A 17,642-nucleotide genomic window follows, 5' to 3' on the forward strand; every position below is an offset into this window, starting at 1 on the left:
TATAGCAAGATGTTGTGTTTGGATAGGGGAATTCCAGATTCAAAATCCGGCTCAGGCTGAGTCATTTTGGCATTCTTTGCCCTTCATCCAAGGAAAGGCTGAATAAACATTATGTGAGAAACATCAACATTCTCAAATCTGTGCAAGTCCTTAGTTCCGGCTGTGCTAGAATAGTTTTAGGAACCTTCATTTATGTTTGCGGGAGTGGAATGGTGTGGCATGGCCCATTCGCATCAGATCTCAGGAGCTAAGCAGGGTTGGTACTTGGATGGGAGACCACCAAGGAAGGCTCTGCAGAGGAAGGCAGTAGCCAACCACCTCTGGTTCTCCAATCTTGGAAGTTAAGCAGGGTCGGATGGGAGACCATCAAGGACGACTCTGCAGAGGAAGGCAACGGCCAACCAGCTCTGCTTCTCAGATCTCAGAAGCTAAGCAGGATAGATACTTGGATGGCAGACCACCAAGAAGGACTCTGCAGAGGAAGGCAATGGTCAACCACCTCTGCTTCTCAGTTCTTGGAAGCTTAGCAGGATAGGTAGTTAGATGAGGGACCACCAAGGAAGACTCTGCAGAGGAAGGCAATGGGAAACCACCTCTGCTTCTCTGATCTTGAAAGCTAAACAGGATAGATCCTTGGATGAGGGACCACCAAGGAAGTCTCTGCAGGGGAAGGCAATGGACAACAACCTCACCTTCTCAGATCTCAAAAGCTAAGCAGGGTAGGTATTTGGACTGGGGGACCACCAAGGAAGACTCTGCAGAAGGTTGCAATGGCCAACCACCTCTGCTTCTCCCTCATCTTGAAAACCCCTTGCTGGGGTCATTCTAAGTTGACTGTGACTTGACGGCACATGCCTGCGTGCTTCGCTTTCATGGAACCGAAGGACGAAGAAATGGGGCAGGTTAGAGAAAGGAGTGGTATTGTTTGCACTGCACTTCGTATCAAGAGCAAAACTACATTAAGGTAACCTTTTGTTATTCTTCAGTCGTGCCAGATGTTCTGTGGGAGCTTATGGCTCAGCGTCAGAACATCTGCGTGGCATGCAGAAGGCCCTATATTCAGTCCCTGGCACCTCCGGTTAAGAAGGCTCAGGGGAAAGGTGATGTGAATGACCTGAGAACGTCTGAGTGGGTGACGCCCCATTCGGCCCCACCTACTTTCTTAAAAAAAACCCAACTTGGCAGGCACTGGGAAAAGTGCAGGAGTCCCCACATACTATAGAGCAGGGGTGTCGAACTCCTTTGTTATGAGGGCCGGATCTGACATAAATGAGACCTTGTCGGACCGAGCCATGTGTGTACCTACTTAAGATTAGGTAGCAGAGATATAAACTTTATAAAGAACACAGACAAACACAGCTAAAGATTTTTTTTAAAACAAAAAGATTAAAACATGCTTAAAACATTAGCACTCGTTGGTCTTAAAGGTGCTTTCTTTGTATCTCTCCCATGGGATCCTGGGAACTGGGCAAAGGAAGCTCTTTCCTGCCTTCCCCAAGGGATCAGGTGTAGGGGAGCCTCAGCCAATAGAAGGAAGAGAGGCTTGGCTCAGTAGCTCTGCGGTGCAATTGTGATAGCCTGGCAAAGCAAGCTCTTCCTCCCTCCCCTTCCTTCCCAAGCGAGGAGCCTCCGCCAATGGAGAAAATAGAGGTTTTGCTCTGTGGCTCCTGCGTGATTGAACAAGCCTTGCAATGCAGGCTGTTACACGGAAGGAAGCAAGAGAGAGGGAGAAGGAAGCAGATGACAGCCAGTTGCTCGAGGGCCTGATAGGAGCCCTCCGGGGGCCTCATTCGGCCCCCAGGTGTCATGAGCCCTGATGAGGGGGAGCTGGAAGGGTTAACAGACCTGGAAGAGTTGCCAGCCAGTTCCTCAGCTGAACAAACAGCAGCTGGCCCATCAATCACTCTCCAGGCACCAGTGTCAGCTGTTGACAATCAGTCCCCTCCAAGCTCTCCTCCTCCCATCTCAAGAGTTCGAAGCAGGCTCCGGGACGAACTTTCAGAGCGAAGACATGAGGCACGCCGAGGCTTCAGATCTCTCAGCCCTGAGTTTTAGCAGAGTCGCTGCCACCCAGGGAGCAGGCTGATTGAGACTCCTATATAGCTCCCACCCAGGACCTGGTAACCTTGTGGAAGAAACAAGTCTATTCTCTGGCTTGCATCCACGCTCCTTCCTGATCCTGACCTGCTTGATTTCCTTGGCACCCTGACCTTTTGGCTTTTGGACACCGACTTCTGATTCCGTTTTTTGATTCTGCATTGGTGACTTGGCTCTTGCTTGACTTCCTGGACTCTGACCTTGGACTGGCTTCGGACTCCTGCCTGCCTGCACCCTCAGAACGTGACACGAGGACAGATGTTTGACACCCCTTCCCTAGAGAGCTCTGTGGGGGTGGGAATGTGATTAAATTGGATTCTGAAAGCCTGGATTCTAATCATTCAGACAGGACGTTCACTAGGTGATCTTGGGGCAACCACTAGTTCTCAGCCTAACTTACTTCCCCGGAGCAAAATACAGGAGGGAAAATTAAAGACAGGCCTCGGAACTCCTTTATGGAAGAATGGGATAAATGTCAGATTGATAAAAGAAGAAGATACTGGATTTATATCCCACCTTCCACTCCAAAGAGTCTCAGAGCGGCTCACAATCTCCTTTACCTTCCTCCCCCGCAACAGACACCCTGTGAGGTGGGTGGGGCTGGAGAGGGCTCTTACAGCAGCTGCCCTTTCAAGGATAACCTCTGCCAGAGCTATGGCTGACCCAAGGCCATTCCAGCATGTGCAAGTGGAGGAGTGGGGAATCAAACCCGGTTCTCCCAGATAAGAGTCCGCACACTTAACCACTACACCAAACTGGCTCTCCACAGAGAGAGAGCAGAGAAAGAGCAGCAAGAGTGGCATTTGCGTCTATGTGGAAAGGAAAGATGGAAAATGTCCAGAATTGGCAGGCAGAAAAAACAAATTAACCGAGTGTGCAGCCATTGCAAAATGAACGTCTTATTTGCCTAACAGTCAGAATGAGGTATGTTTGTACGGATGAAATTAGATATGAAGCAAGAGAAAAAGGTTAGAATATAGATTTAAAAAGGGAAAATTTAGAGAGAGAGAGAAGCAATTTCTATTCAATAAAAGTTCTGTTCGACAGTGATAGAAAAAGTGTAGTCATAATAGACGAGATAGTTGGTCATGAGTGATGGTCTGTTTTTTAATCCATGCTCATGTTTTTGGTTCATGAAATATGGTTGTTTGTATGTAATGTAAAAAGGTAAAGGTAGTCCCCTGTGCAAGCACCAGTCATTTCCGACTCTGGGGTGACGTTGCTTTCACAGTGTTTTCACGGCAGAGTTTTTATGGGGTGGTTTGCCATTGCCTTCCCCAGTCATCTACACTTTCCCCCCAGCAAGCTGGGTGCTACTTTGACTGACCTCGGAAAGATGGAAGGCTGAGTCAACCTCGAGCCGGCTACCTGAAAACCCAACTTCCGCTGGGATCAAACTCAGGTTGTGAGCAGAGCTTAGGACTGCAGCTTTAACACTCTGCACCACGGGGCTCTTATATGTAACGTAGTAAGGTATATATAAGTTGGTTTGTTGGTAAAGCGGCCCCGTGGCGCTGAGTGATAAAGCAGCAGTACTGTGATATGAACTCTGCTCATGACCTGAGTTCCAGCCCAGCGAAAGCTGGTTCAGGTAGTCGGCCCAAGGTTGACTCAGCCTTCCATCCTTCCAAGGTCGGTAAAATGAGGACCCAGCTTGCTGGGGGGAAAGCGTAAAAGACTGGGGAAGGCAATGGCAAACCACCCCATAAAATGTTGTGAAAGCAATGTCACCCCAGCGTCAGAAACGACTGGTGCTTGCACAGGGGACCTTTCCTTCCTTGTTAGTAAAAATAAAAAGTTAGAATGGAACAAGACAGAGAGCACGCACACGGAAGCTCGTCTCCTAAATAGACTACATTGGTCTTCAAGGTGCTGCTGGACTCAACATTTGTTCTACTTCTTCAGGCCAACACGGCTGCCCACCTGGATCTACAAAAACCTAGGTGCCCCAATTGTCCACCTAAAGACTCGGCTATCATTTCTCCTTAGAGGTCAGCTACGAGAGCTGAAGACGCTCCGGGCACTGGACTTCAGGCTCTGGGCAACACATGCATACAAATACGCACCTCTAGGGTTGCCAAGTCCAATTCAAGAAATATCTGGGGACCTTGGGGGGTGGAGCCAGGAGAAAGGCGGTGGCAAGCATCGTTGAACTCCAAAGGGAGTTCTGGCCATTACATTTCAAGGGACCGCACACCTTTTAAATGCCTTCCCTCCCTTGGAAATAATGGATAGGGGCACCTTCTTTGGGGGCTCATAGAATTGGACCCCTCGGTCCAATCTTTTTGAAACTTGGAGGGTCTTTTGAGGAGAGGCACTGGATCCTATGCTGCCAATTTGGTGCCTCTGCCTCAAAAACCAGCCCCCCTACCGAGCCCCAGATACCAGCAGATCAATTCTCAATTATTTCCTATAGGAATTGGTTTCCATAGGAACAAATGAGTGCCCAGCAGACATTTCCCTCCCCAGGAACACACAGGAAGGCAGTTCCAGCTGGCTTGGCACCAGGGGATGTGGCCTAATATGCAAATGAGTCACCGCTGGGCTTCTTCTACAATAAAGGCCCTGCCGTTGCCTATAATTAAGACTACAGAAACATACCAGTTGGTCGAAGTGTCTTTTATTCAAAAATAAATGTTCCATACAACAACTTTTCAGACATTACAAACTTGCCAACACTTTGCAGGAACGCCCCTGGCCCTGAGCAGTGAGTTTCTGAGTAACTAGAGAGTCTAATCACTAATCTGAATTCCAGCTTGCTCTAGATGTGTGAGCTCATTCTCAAGTACTATTTATATGTTTAAGGCATCGGGCAAGGGTCCCCAATCCTTTTGAGTCTGAAGGCACCTCTAGAATTCTGGCACAGCGTGCTGGGCATGCCACAAAATGGCAGCCGCAGGAGGCAGAACTAGCCACAAAATGGGGGCTGCAGGAGGCAGAGCCAGCCACAAAATGGCGGCCGCAGGAGGCAGAACCAGCCACAAGATGGCGGCTGCAGGAGGCAGAGCCAGCCACAAAATGGCTGCCACAAGATGTTTTCAGTCAAGCAGTGACGATCCTTGTGCTGTGGTGGCAGCTACGCCAAAGCAGTGTTAAAAATAAAATCGCACAGCCAGTCAAATCTCCAAAGGCCAATTAGAAGCCTTGTTGGGAAAAGCCCCATTTGGCCGTTTTCTAAAAACACTTAGTCTGCACCAGGCATGGAATTCTAGCAGGAGCTCCTTTGCATATTAGGCCACACACCTCTGATGTAGCCAATCCTCCAAGAGCTTACAAAAAAGCCTTGTAAGAAGTGGAATTCTAGCAGGAGCTCCTTTGCATATTAGGCCACACACCCCTGATGTACCAATCCTCCGAGGGCTGACAAGGCTCTTTTTTGTAAGGTCTTAGAGGATTGGCTACATCAGGGGTGTGTGGCCTAATATGCAAAGGAGCTCCTGCTAGAATTCCACCCCTAGTCTGCACCAGGAAAGGCATCAGCAGGTGCTGAACTGCCCACAGACACCATGTTGGAGACTCTTGGCATACTGTGTTGTCACAAAAACATGTTTTGCTTACAGTCACAATGCATTATGGGATTTGTAGTTTTCAGGCATCAATAGCTGTTCTCACAATGAAACAAAAAAACATAATTTTCGCAGATGCCCATTTTACTAAGGGCTTTACTATGTTGAGAAATAAAACTTGCAAATGACGATTTCTTGCAAAAGTATTAAAGCATCAAAGTAATAAAGACTTAGCAAAAAACTGAACTGATTTGTTGATGCATATATATTAGATTCCCTGAAAGCACACTGAATTTCAGGGGGGGGGGGGAATTATTTACTACCATACCTTCACTCTTTGGATTCTCTGTTAAATTTTCAGATTGCTGGGAGTGAAAGGTTCAGTCTGTAAGTTCTGCTGGAACGGATTTGTTTGCAGCACATTCATTTCCTTATCTTTTATTCCCTGCGGTTTCGTTTACCAAGATCTGAAATCTACTGATATCTCCTTGGTGTCTAAATATCAACTTGAACTATTTATGAAAGGACAAAGAAGAAAGTCATGCATTTGTCTCCAGGAAACAGGACTTTACAAGATGAATGAGGTTTTCTTAGAATGCTGCTTTTAAAAACACAGACCCTCTTCTCTGTAGCACTTTCACAGTCCGAACTTCAGTCTGCTGATTCTGAATACGGAGAACTCAGCTAAAGGAAAAGAAAGAACACGTCAGTTCTCAGAAACCCACTGAAGTTCTCTCTGCCCCCCTCCCCCAAACAATGCAAAAAAGGTTGCTGAAAGTAAAGAAAATGCCAAAAGCACAAAAATCGCTGTGGAAACTAAAAGCAGACGCTAGAGCTGATGTCCCCCCACTCATCTAGTTAGGAAAGGAAAGGTCCCCTGTGCAAGCACCAGTCGTTTCCAACTCTGGGGTGACGTTGCTTTCACAACGTTTTCATGGCAGACTTTTGACGGGGTGGTTTGCCATTGCCTTCCCCAGTCCTCTACACTCCCCCCCCCCCCCCCGCAAGCTGGGCACTCCTTTGACCGACCTCGGAAGGATGGAAGGCTGAGTCAACCCTGGGCCGGCTACCTGAATCCAGCTTCCGCCGGAATCGAACTCAGGTCGTGAGCAGAGAGTTCAGAGCACAGTACTGCAGGACTGCTGCTTTACCACTCTGCGCCATGGGGCCTGTAACGTACTCGAAGCGGAGACGAGAGTAGGGCAACATTGTTTATTAGGAGCACGTTGCAAGATGGGAGAACACGCGGGCCGGGTCCCACTTATATACAATCCCCGGTACAGCCTACGGGGCTGGTCAGGCCAATCCTGACCCGTTGAACTTCCCGCCACAGCTATTGATTGGCGGGGAATTCGCGCCCTGCGCTGGGGCTTCTGGGACGGCCCAGTTGCCCCTGCGCCCGGTCGCATATTATTTACTGATACACTACAGGGCCGCTCTAATCTAGTTAAGGGCTGACCTAATTTGAGACAGAACAATTCCCTTTACTGGGGGGCGGGAACTGCTGTACATAGGGGGCCAAGGTGTCAAACATGCAGTTTGGGGACTGAATCAGGCCCCCAAAGGGCTCCTATCAGGACCTCAAGTAACTGGCTGTCGTCTGCTTCCTTCTCCCTCTCTCTTGCTTCCTTCTGCATCACAGCTTGCTTTGCAAGGCTTCCTCAATCGCACAGGACAAAACCTCTATTTTGTCCATTGGCTGAGGCTCCTCCCTTGGGGAGGAAGGGGGGGAGGCAGAGCTTGCTTTGCCAGGCTCTCTCAATTGCACACCACAGCTACTGAACCAAGCCGCTCTTCCTTCTATTGGCTGAGGCTCCTCCCTCCCCCAGTCCCCTGAGGAAGGAAGGAAAGAGCCAGAGGTTCCTTTGCCCAGGAAATAAAAAGCAAGCATCTTTAAGACCAATCTGAACTAACGTTTTAAGAATGTTTTAAGTTTTTTTTTTAAAAAAAATATTTGTTTGTCTGTGTTCTTTATAAAATGTATATCTCTGCTAAGGTAAGGTAGTCCCCTGTGCAAACACCAGTCGTTTTCGACTCTGGGGTGATGTTGTTTTCACGGCTGACTTTTTACGGGGTGGTTTGCTATTGCCTTCCCCAGTCACCTACACTTTCCCCCCAGCAAGCTGGGGACTCATTTTTCCCACCTTGGAAGGATGGAAGTCTGAGTCAACCTGGAGCCGGCAACCTGAACCAGCTTCCGCCGGGATCAAACTCAGGTCGTGAGCAGAGGGCTCCGACTGCAGTACTGCAGCTTAACCACTCTGCGCCATGGGGCTCTTATCTCCACTACCTAATCTTAAACAGGTACACATATGGCCTGGCCCGATATAACCAGGCCCAACCCAGTTTGGTGTAGTGGTTAAGTGCGTGGACTCTTATCTGGGAGAACCGGGTTTGATTCCCCACTCCTCCACTTGCAGCTCCTGGAATGGCCTTGGGTCAGCCATAGCTCTGGTAGAGGTTGCCCTTGAAAGGGCAGCTTCTATGAGAGCCCTCTCAGTCCCACTCACCTCACAGGGTGTCTGTTGTGGGGGGAGAAGATATAGGAGATTGTAAGCCGCTCTGAGACTCTGATTCAGGGAGAAGGGAGGGGTATAAATCCAATATTCAGGAGAGCCAGTTTGGTGTAGTGGTTAAGTGTGCGGACTCTTATCTGGGAGAACCAGGTTTGATTCCCCACTCCTCCACTTGCAGCTGCCGGAATGGCCTTGGGTCAGCCACAGCTCTGGCAGAGGTTGTCCTTGAAAGGGCAGCTGCTGTGAGAGCCCTCTCCAGCCCCACCCACCTCACAGGGTGTCTGTTGTGGGGGGAGAAGATATAGGAGATTGTGAGCTGCTCTGAGACTCTTTGGAGTGGAGGGCGGGATATAAATCCAATATCATCATCATCATCATCATCAATATCACCATCATCCACCCGACATGGCCCGACCCGACAAGGTCTCATTTATGTCAGATCCGGCCCTCATAACAAATGAGTTCGACACCCGTGCCCTAGTCTGTCTGGCACCCTAGGCAAGGCAAGCTTCTGGGTCCCCCTTCCCCAGAACTGAAAATGTCACGGAGTCACATGGGGGGGTGCCCAATTCAGCACCCCGAGAAGGTTGGCTTCCTAGGCAGTTGCCTAGTTTGCCTAGTGCCAGGGCCAGCCCTGGTGTGTGTGTGGGGGGAAGAGGGGATCTCCACCTGGAAGCAGCCTTGGGAATCAGATGTGCAATTTCTGGAACTGCAAAGTAGAAACATAACTAAGCATGTGTGTGTGTGTGTGTGTGTGTGTAGGGAGGGATGGGGCCCTTTAGGATTGCCAGGTCTGTTTGGAAAATACCTGGAGACTTTGGGGGTGGAGCCAGGAGAGGGCGGGGTTTCAGGAGGGGAGAGGCCTCAGCAGGGGTGGAATTCTAGCAGGGGCTCCTTTGCATATTAGGCCACACACCCCTGATGTAGCCAATCCTCCAAGAGCGTATAAAAAAGGGCCCTGTAAGCTCTTGGAGGCTTGGCTACATCAGGGGGTGTGGCCTAATATGCAAAGGAGCTCCTGATAGAATTCCACCCCTGGGCCTCAGCTTGGCACAGTGCCGTACAATCCACCCTTCGGAGCAGCTGTTTTCTCCAGGGGAGCTGATCTGTGCCAGCTGGAGAACAGCTGTGAAAGCAGGAGATCTTGAGCTTGTTTGGAGGTTCTAGCAGGGGAGCGCAGCTATCGTATACCCTTGACCGAAGAACGGTACACTCCTTCTATCTGGGATGGTCGTCCTCTTCCACCGAGCGCGCAGCTTCGGGAGGGACGCACATGGAGCGGTGAGGGAGGTAGGGGACACCCGCCTAGCCAGCCAGATCAGCCGAATCAACCCTGGCGACCAATGGGGTGACAGATGTCGCAGCCAGATCACCCTCACATCCAGGAGAGGGTGGGGTTTGGGGAGGGGAGGGGCTTCAGCAGGGTACAGTGCTACAGAGTCCACCCTTCCAAGCAGCCATTTTCTCCAGGCAGACTGATCTCTGTAGTCTGGAGAGGAGGAGTAATTCCAGGAGATTCCCAGGTCAGGTTGCCAGGTCTGGGGTGGAAAATTCCTGGAGACTTGGGGGGGGGGGGCGGAGCCAGGAGAGGGTGAGGTTTGGGGAGAGGAGGGGCCTCAGCAGGGGACAATTCCCTAGACTCCACCCTCCAACGCAGCCATTTTCTCCAGGGGAGCTGATCTCAGCCAGCTGTAGATGGTTAGTCGCAAAAGCGGGAGATTCTCCAGGCCCCACCTGGAGGCTGCCAACCCTAGGGACCTTCCAGAGCAGCTCCAAGAGTACCATTTGGGGATTCAGCAGTTCACGGACAGGCAGAGTAAACCGTTTCACAGTAGTAATTTCTCCTTACTTGTACTGCAGCAGCTAAACTTAGTAAGGGAAGTGCTGTCCCTCATCTGTCAAGGAAGTCCTTGAGCGTCTTATGAATCGCATCCTCATGGGGGCCAAAACAACACCAGGAACTAGCTGGGCAGGGTTGGAAAGCTCTGTGTCCTTCTTAGACCACTTTCCAATAGAGGCGAAGGTCTTGCTTCATACATCACTGACAATCCCATCATGAGCAGAGGAGTTACACCCTTCTAAGTCCGTTGAAGTCAATGTGCTTAGCAGGGTGTAACTCTGATTTGTATGGCACTGTATATAAGAACATCAGAAGAGCCCTGCTGGATCAGACCAGTGAGGGTCCATCTAGTCCAGCATCCTGCCTCACACAGTGGCCAACCAGTTCCTCTGGAGGGCCAACAACAGGGCAGAGAGGCTGAGGCCTTCCTAAGAACATCAGAAGAGCCCTGCTGGATCAGACCAGTGAGGTTCCATCTTGTCCAGCCCTCTGTCTCACACAGTGACCAACCAGTTCCTCTGAAGGGCCAACAACAGGGCACAGAGGCTGAGGCCTTCCAAGAACATCAGAAGAGCCCTGCTGAATCAGGCCAGTGGTCCATCTAGTCCAGCCTCCTTCCTCACACAATAGCCAACCAGTTCCTCTGGAGGGCCAGCAACAGGGCAGAGAGGCCAAGGCCTTTCCCTGAGAAGAACATCAGAAGAGCCCTGCTGGATCAGACCAGTGAGGGTCCATCCAGTCCAGCCTCCTGTCTCACACAGTGGCCAACGAGTTCCTCTGGAGGGCCAACAACAGGGCAGAGAAGCTGAGGCCTTTCCCTGAGAAGAACATCAGAGAGCCCTGCTGGATCAGACCAGTGGGGGTCCATCCAGTCCAGCCTCCTGTCTCACACAGTGGCCAACCAGTTCCTCTGAAGCGCCAAAAACAAGGCATAGAGGCTGAGGCCTTCCCCTGATGTTGCCTCCTGGCTCTGGGATTCAGAGGATTAGTGCCTCAGGTGATTCCTCTCAGTCCACATAGTGAGCAGTCGCTAATAGACCTCTCTTCCATGGATCTAAGACAGCCCTCTTCCGGCAGGCCTACAACACCTAACTGAAGAGGAGAACATCTTGGATGGAACAAAATGCTTTTATAGACCGCTGGTTTTATTTTATCTTGTTTTATCAATTGTGGTTTTAACTGTACTTGTAAATGTTTTAAACTGAATTATGTGAATTATTGTGTTGTGAGCCGCCCTGAGACACTTCGGTGAGAAGGGCGGGATATAAGTCCACTAAATAAATAAATAATCTATCTAACCTAATTTGAAAACTCTTTATTCCTATAAGAACTATACGGTGTGTCTGGTTCTACTTTATGCACCATCCTTTCATTCGCTGAAGAAAAAAAGTACCAGCATGGTGTAGTAGTTGGAGCACAGGATCTAGGAGACCTGAGTTCAAATCTCTGCTCTGCCTTGAAATCTTTTGGGGGAATTTAGGCCAGTTCTCTCCCTCTCCCAGGCTCACCCACTTCACAGGGTTGTTGTGAGGATAAAACAGAGACGAACAACGTCAGCTGCACTGGGTTCCCCTTGGGGAGAAAGGTGGCGTAAAAATGAAGTAAACTAAGAAATGGGGGAGTAAAAAAACCTTCCCACGTACCGCTGTTTCCATCACGGTGGGACTCAGGTGTTCTCGCAAAACGGCATAGACGCTTGGAGACATGGGGAGGAGGTCGGAGGGAGAAGGCGGGTCTGTGGAATCACTCAGGCTTCAAGAAACGTACACAAAATGAAAAATGACATTTTTCATAAGTTGCACAAGATGGAAAATTAGCTGTCATTTAACGTATGCAGGGGTGGAATTCTAGCAGGAGGTTCTTTGCATGTTAGGCCGCACACCCCTGATGGAGCCAGTCCTCCAAGAGTTTACAAGCCTGTAAGCTCTTGGAGGAAGGGCTACATCAGGGGCTGGGGCCTAATATGCAAAGGAGCTCCTGCTCCAAACCCCCCCCCCCCCCGTATATATCCCATAGCGCTTTGCAGACATCCAAACTAACAAATGGGTGCTTGAAAAACATGAGCCGCACCCATTCGTTCGTTTGGATGACTGCAAAGTGTTCTTGTGCAAAGAGGTGCATTGTATATATGCACCTCAAGGACTTAACCAGGGGAGGGACGGTGGCTCAGTGGTAGAGCATCTGCTTGGTAAGCAGGCGGTCCCAGGTTCAATCCCTGGCATCTCCAACTAAAAGGGTCCAGGCAAATAGGTGTGAAAAACCTCAGCTTGAGACCCTGGAGAGCCGCTGCCAGTCTGAGAAGTCAATACTGACTTTGATGGACCGAGGGTCTGATTCAGTAGAAGGCAGCTTCATATGTTCATATGTTCAACTGGTCTTTAGAATTTACTTCTTCTTTTTATGAATTACTGAATATAGAGGGATGTTTCCTTTAAATCCAGACTCCAAGTAGGTTTGCAGCTGATACTCATCAATACACCTTACATCAACTTTGTATCATTGTGAAAGTTGTATTGGGACCAGCAATGAGTCTGTTCCCTATAGGTATTTTTAGGCTGTGCACAGATTATATGATATAAAGAAACAGAAACTTTGACTTGAATAATTCTTTGTTTTTCATTGACTGAATGTGCTCTATGTGGTTCCTATTGTTTGTTGATGACACAGTGGCCAACCAGTTCCTCTGGACAGCCAACGACAGGGCACAGACGCCGAGGCCTTCCTAAGAACATCAGAAGAGCCCTGCTGGATCAGACCAGTGGTCCATCTAGTCCAGCATCCTGTCTCACACAGTGACCAAGCAGTTCCCCTGGAGGCCAACAACAGGGTACAGAGGCCGAGGCCTTCCTATGAACATCAGAAGAGCCCTGCTGGATCAGACCAGTGGTCCGTCTAGTCCAGCATCCTGTCTCACACAGCGGACAACCAGTTCTCCTGGAGAGCCAACGAAACGGCAGAGAGGCTGAGGCCTTCCTATGAACATCAGAAGAGCCCTGCTGGATCAGACCAGTGGTCCATCTAGCCCATCATCCTTAGTATACTTATTTATTTTATATTTATATCCTGCCCTCTCCGCAAGTGGGGCGGGATATAAATATAAATTGGCCAATAAGTTCCTCTGAACAGCCAACAACAGAGCAGAGAGGCCAAGGCCTTCCTAAGAACATCAGAAGAGCCCTGCTGGATCAGACCAGTGGTCCATCTAGTCCAGCATCCTGTCTCACACAGTGGCCAAGCAGTTCCTCTGGAGGCCAACAACAGGGCACAGAGGCCGAGGCCTTCCTAAGAACACCAGAAGAACCTTGCTGAATCAGGCCAGTGGTCCATCTAGTCCAGCATCCTGTCTCACGCAGTGGCCAGTCAGTTCCTCTGGATGGTCAACAACAGGGCATAGAGGTCGAGGCCTTCATAAGAACACCAGAAGAGGCCATAGAGGTTGAGGCCTTCGACAATGCCCCTTCCTGAAATGGATAAGTCTGTCCCACAGGGAACTGTGTAATAAATCTGGAGAGTCTGGCCTTTGGCTGTGATTTATGATCAGTTGTCCAAGTACTAGGAATGAAAACTGAAAAAAACACAGCTCAAGGAACTTAACTTCTCAGATGAGAACAACGTTCCGATTGGGCTGGTCTCCAAGATTTCTAAAGCGAGGAGGCCTGGGGAAGACTCATTAAAATAACTGGTACTTACATTTTGGAGACTGGGATAAATACGGAGGGGACGTAACCTTTATCTCCTCCTTCTGTAGGTCTTAACACTAAAAGAAACGCAGTAAAATAAATTGGTAAATAAACTGTAGGGAATGCATCTCTGCTTCTGGAGATGCTTTGGTTTTCAGCTTTTACTGGGCTGCTTCTTGGCTAGATTACGAGCACCATGGCGCAGAGTGGTAAAGCTGCAGTACTGCAGTCCAAGCTCTCTGCTCACAACCTGAGCCGCCCTGAGCCATTCGTGGGAAGGGCGGGATATAAATCTCGAATAAATAAATCTCGAATAAATCTCGAATAAATAAAACCTGCGTTCGATCCCGGCGGGAGCTGGGTTCAGTAGCCAGCTCCAGGTTGACTCAGCCTTCCATCCTTCCGAGGTCGGACAAATGAGTCCCCAGCTTGCTGGGGAGGGGGGGGGGAAGTGTAGATGACTGAGGAAGGCAATGGCAAACCAGCCCGTAAAAAGTCTGCCCTGAAAACATCGTGAAAGCGACGTCACCCCAGAGTCGGAAACGACTGGGGCTTGCACAGGGGACGACCTTTTCTTTTCTCTTGGATAGATACATGCAGACAAGGATGGATTGACCATAGGGGCCACCAGAAAATGTCCCGGGGGCCACTTGCTCAAGGTGAGTGGGACTCACCAGGAACTGGCAGCTCCTGTTGCAAAGGAGGTGAGCCAAAACAGCTCTCCACAGGTGTGGGGCTCTCAGGAGTATCCACTGCCATAGGTCCCTGCAGGTCAGCAGAAGCCAGTGGCTACTGCTTTGCAGGAAGAGGATGCAAGTAAAGCTTTAACTATGAATCCTCCTTCCTTCCTCCCAAGGCCGGAGTGCGGGAGTAGGTCAAGTAGGTGGCCGCCTAGGGTGCCACCTGGCCTAGGGTTGCCGCTAGGTGCCCCCTCTCCCCACGCACAGCGAGTGTGCTCCTTGGAGCCTGCCTTTCCCAATGGAAAAGAGGCTCCACGGAGCACAGATGCTGCCCAGACAAAAGCGGATGGAGCCTGCACATTGTGCTCCTGGGATCCCAGCAGGGATCGATTAAACAATTATAAAAACTAAAGACGAGTCAATTCCAGTTTCTAAAAATTGGCTCCTGTTTAACAGCATTATCCAATCCTTTATCCATGTCAAACAAACTGCATCATGGTACAGTCTTAAGTCTGGAAGTTGAAAACCTCCCCTCTCCTTTGCATCTGTTAAAATTTTCATCTTAATCCTTGGTTTCTTCCCAGCCCATACAAAATCGGAGATCTTCCTTTGCCATTTATTGAATTGTTTGCTATCTTTCACAATCTGAATAGTTTGGAACAAATACATTATTCTTGGCAAAATATTCATCTTGATTGCAGCAATCCTACCCAGCAAAGACAAATTATGACTATGAGAAAAGGGAGAAATTGAATTTTGATTGGTTAAGGGTACCTTTATAAGTGAACTCAAGTATATAATTTTGGTGGGAGTCTAGTAACGGAGGGAGGGGGGATTAGAAAATATCATATGGGTTAGGGATAGTAATGATATAAACAGACATTGTTACCATATGTTATTAATAAAATTGTTTAAAACCAAAAAAAAAAAATTTGCTCTTGTTGAACTTGTATGTGGCCGCTCATCTTTCCAACTCTCCTTGAACAGAGCCATGGGGTGGGAGCCCTAGCTCAGTGGCAGAGCATCTTTCTCGCATGCGTAAGGTCTCGTCCCTGGCACCTCCAACCAATGTTCCCTCTAAGCTGTGGAGTCGTGAGCAAGAATTCTACTTTGTGAGCTCCTGGCGTTAAAGTTGTGAGCTGCAGCATCCATTAGTTTGCTCTAAGGGCCATTTTTGTCCTGAGGAGAGACAAAAACGTGTGAGCTGGAGGCGAAAAAACTGGGAGCTAACTCACACTAACTCAGCTTAAGAGGGAACGCTGCCTCCAACTAAAAGGGTCAAGCAGAAACGGGCATGTGAAGGTCTTGTCCCTGGCACCTCCAGCGTAAAAAGATCGAGCGTTCTCACAATTTTTATTGCTTAATCTCACAAATTTTTTTTAAATTAAAATTTAAAATAGAAAACTGTAAATTAAAAATGTAAATAGTTTCAAGTGTCTTCATTTCTCCTACAATTCTCTGTTTTTTTAATTTTGCAAGGGGGTGCGCTAGTGGGCAGCTTGCCTAGGGCACCAAAAACCTTAGCGCCCTTTCTGGGGTTGTTTTGCCCTCTCAATCTGCCCTGGGCGTATGGAAATATATGTCCATCAACCTAGGCTACTATTCTACATGCGGTAGGACTGTACATCAAAATGTGAAAATGTAAGAGAAGCCATGTTTTTTCTTCTTTTTTTTGAGTATAATGTAATTTCGGCACAGCGATGTCATATACGGGATGAATCCGTGTGTGGCTTTCACATTTCCCAGTTTTGTTTAGAACCGTGAGGAGTGAGGAATACTGCTAATCAGGGGTCATTTTGTAGAAAAATAGGTGGTGGAGCTCATTAGCGTAACTCATTAGGGTATGCCCCCCCCAGCCAAAAGCAATCTGATGCAAGAAAGGAGAGCCCCGGGCAAGCGAGGCCTGCTTGGGTTGGCTAGAGATCCAGCCAACCCAAGTGGGCCTCGATCACCTGGGGCTCTCCTTGGCCGCCCCCCTCCCAGTCAAAAGGCCAGCAAGCCACCCGCCGCCCAAAATCACGTAAGAAGTTGGGAAAGAGTGGTGTGGGCTTCTCCAGGGGTTAATGAGGGCTGCTGGGGGTGCGGCAAAGCCCCTGGGGGCTGGCTGGCTGCCTGCTCTCCTAATCCAGGAATTGTCATGCAGCTGCACCTACTATTCAATGGACAAGGAAGGTGGGGAGGAAGAGAGGGAACCCTCAGGAAGGTTCAGGAACTGCGCTCCTGGAAGCTCCTGCTGAATCTGAGGCCAGCTGTTAATACGAATAAGACAGCTGAGCCCATACTCTACCTTCATTTGGCTGGGAGCTGTAGTGTTTCCCAAAGGCTTTATCTTTGGGGATATCTGGATAAAGGTATTTCAGGGGGTTTTCCGGAACGTTATCGGCCACGATCACTTTGTAATCTCGCAAAATGTCGGCAAACGGCAAGGCGGTTAAACGGCCCTTGTTATACGGCTCAACAGAATGGTAGATCTCTTCTCCTGCGGAGACAACAAAGTTCAGGTTTGCCACCAGAGCTCTTTTTCTTGCATTAATGCAACACAACCTATTTGTTTTTTAACTTGTGGTTATGTCTGAATGGTGGTCAGGGAAATCGACAAATGTTGGTCAGGGAAAGGAAAAATAAAATTTGAGTGACAACCAGGGCACTTTTTCTAGCAGGAGCTCCTCTGCATATTAGGCCACGCTCCCTGATGTAGCCAGTCCTCCTGGAGCTTACAATAGGCCCTGTTCTAAGAGCCCTGCAAGCTCTTGGAGGATTGGCTACATCAGGGGGTGTGTGTCCTAATATGCAAAGGAGCTCTTGCTAGAATTCCACCCCTGCCTACTAGCAATAACAAGATGAGCTCTTCACATTCCAAGAGACATCTGGCATGGATATTCTTCAAAGGCATGCCTCTGAAATATGCAGTTCATTTCCAAACTACTTCTTGAACTTGGGGAGGGGAGAGTGGAGCTGATGCCAAACGCAACCGTTTCCGGCACTTTGCAAACCCAGCACTTACCGCTTTCTGACCTGTACACCCAGGTGAACGTAATCCCTCCTAAATTGCTCTCGCTAAACCTCAATAAAAACGTTCCTGGCGCCTTGTCCTTCAGCAAAACCCGCTGCTTCTCTTTGCTCACAAACCCCATGATACATCTGCGAGGGCAAGAGGAAAGAAAGGCCATAAGAAATGTCAGGGGCAAAACTATTACGCAGATATTCGAGATACAAACTGGCAGATGCTCGAGATATGAATTCTCAAAACGCTCAAATTAACAATGCAGCCCTAAAAAGAGTTACAGCGGGCTGAGAAGGGTGTAACTCTGCACCACTGCAAT

General features: G+C 49.1%; 1 protein-coding gene across 1 annotated transcript in view; it reads right to left on the bottom strand.

Annotated features, from left to right (window-relative positions):
* Positions 1–6,254: 6,254 nt before the first annotated feature.
* The window catches only part of LOC132585257 (signal transducer and activator of transcription 4-like), a 48,534-nt gene continuing 37,146 nt past the window's right edge, over positions 6,255–17,642 (bottom strand). The window contains exons 15-19 of the mRNA XM_060257060.1: positions 17,324–17,460; positions 16,607–16,798; positions 13,650–13,716; positions 11,603–11,711; positions 6,255–6,287 (exon numbers count right to left, since the gene is read on the bottom strand). Of these exons, the coding sequence (XP_060113043.1) occupies positions 6,255–6,287; positions 11,603–11,711; positions 13,650–13,716; positions 16,607–16,798; positions 17,324–17,460 (538 nt within the window). The remainder of the gene's footprint in view (positions 6,288–11,602; positions 11,712–13,649; positions 13,717–16,606; positions 16,799–17,323; positions 17,461–17,642) is intronic.

The sequence above is a fragment of the Heteronotia binoei genome, chromosome 16, assembly GCF_032191835.1.
Source record: "Heteronotia binoei isolate CCM8104 ecotype False Entrance Well chromosome 16, APGP_CSIRO_Hbin_v1, whole genome shotgun sequence".
In the NCBI taxonomy this organism is placed as follows: domain Eukaryota; kingdom Metazoa; phylum Chordata; class Lepidosauria; order Squamata; family Gekkonidae; genus Heteronotia; species Heteronotia binoei.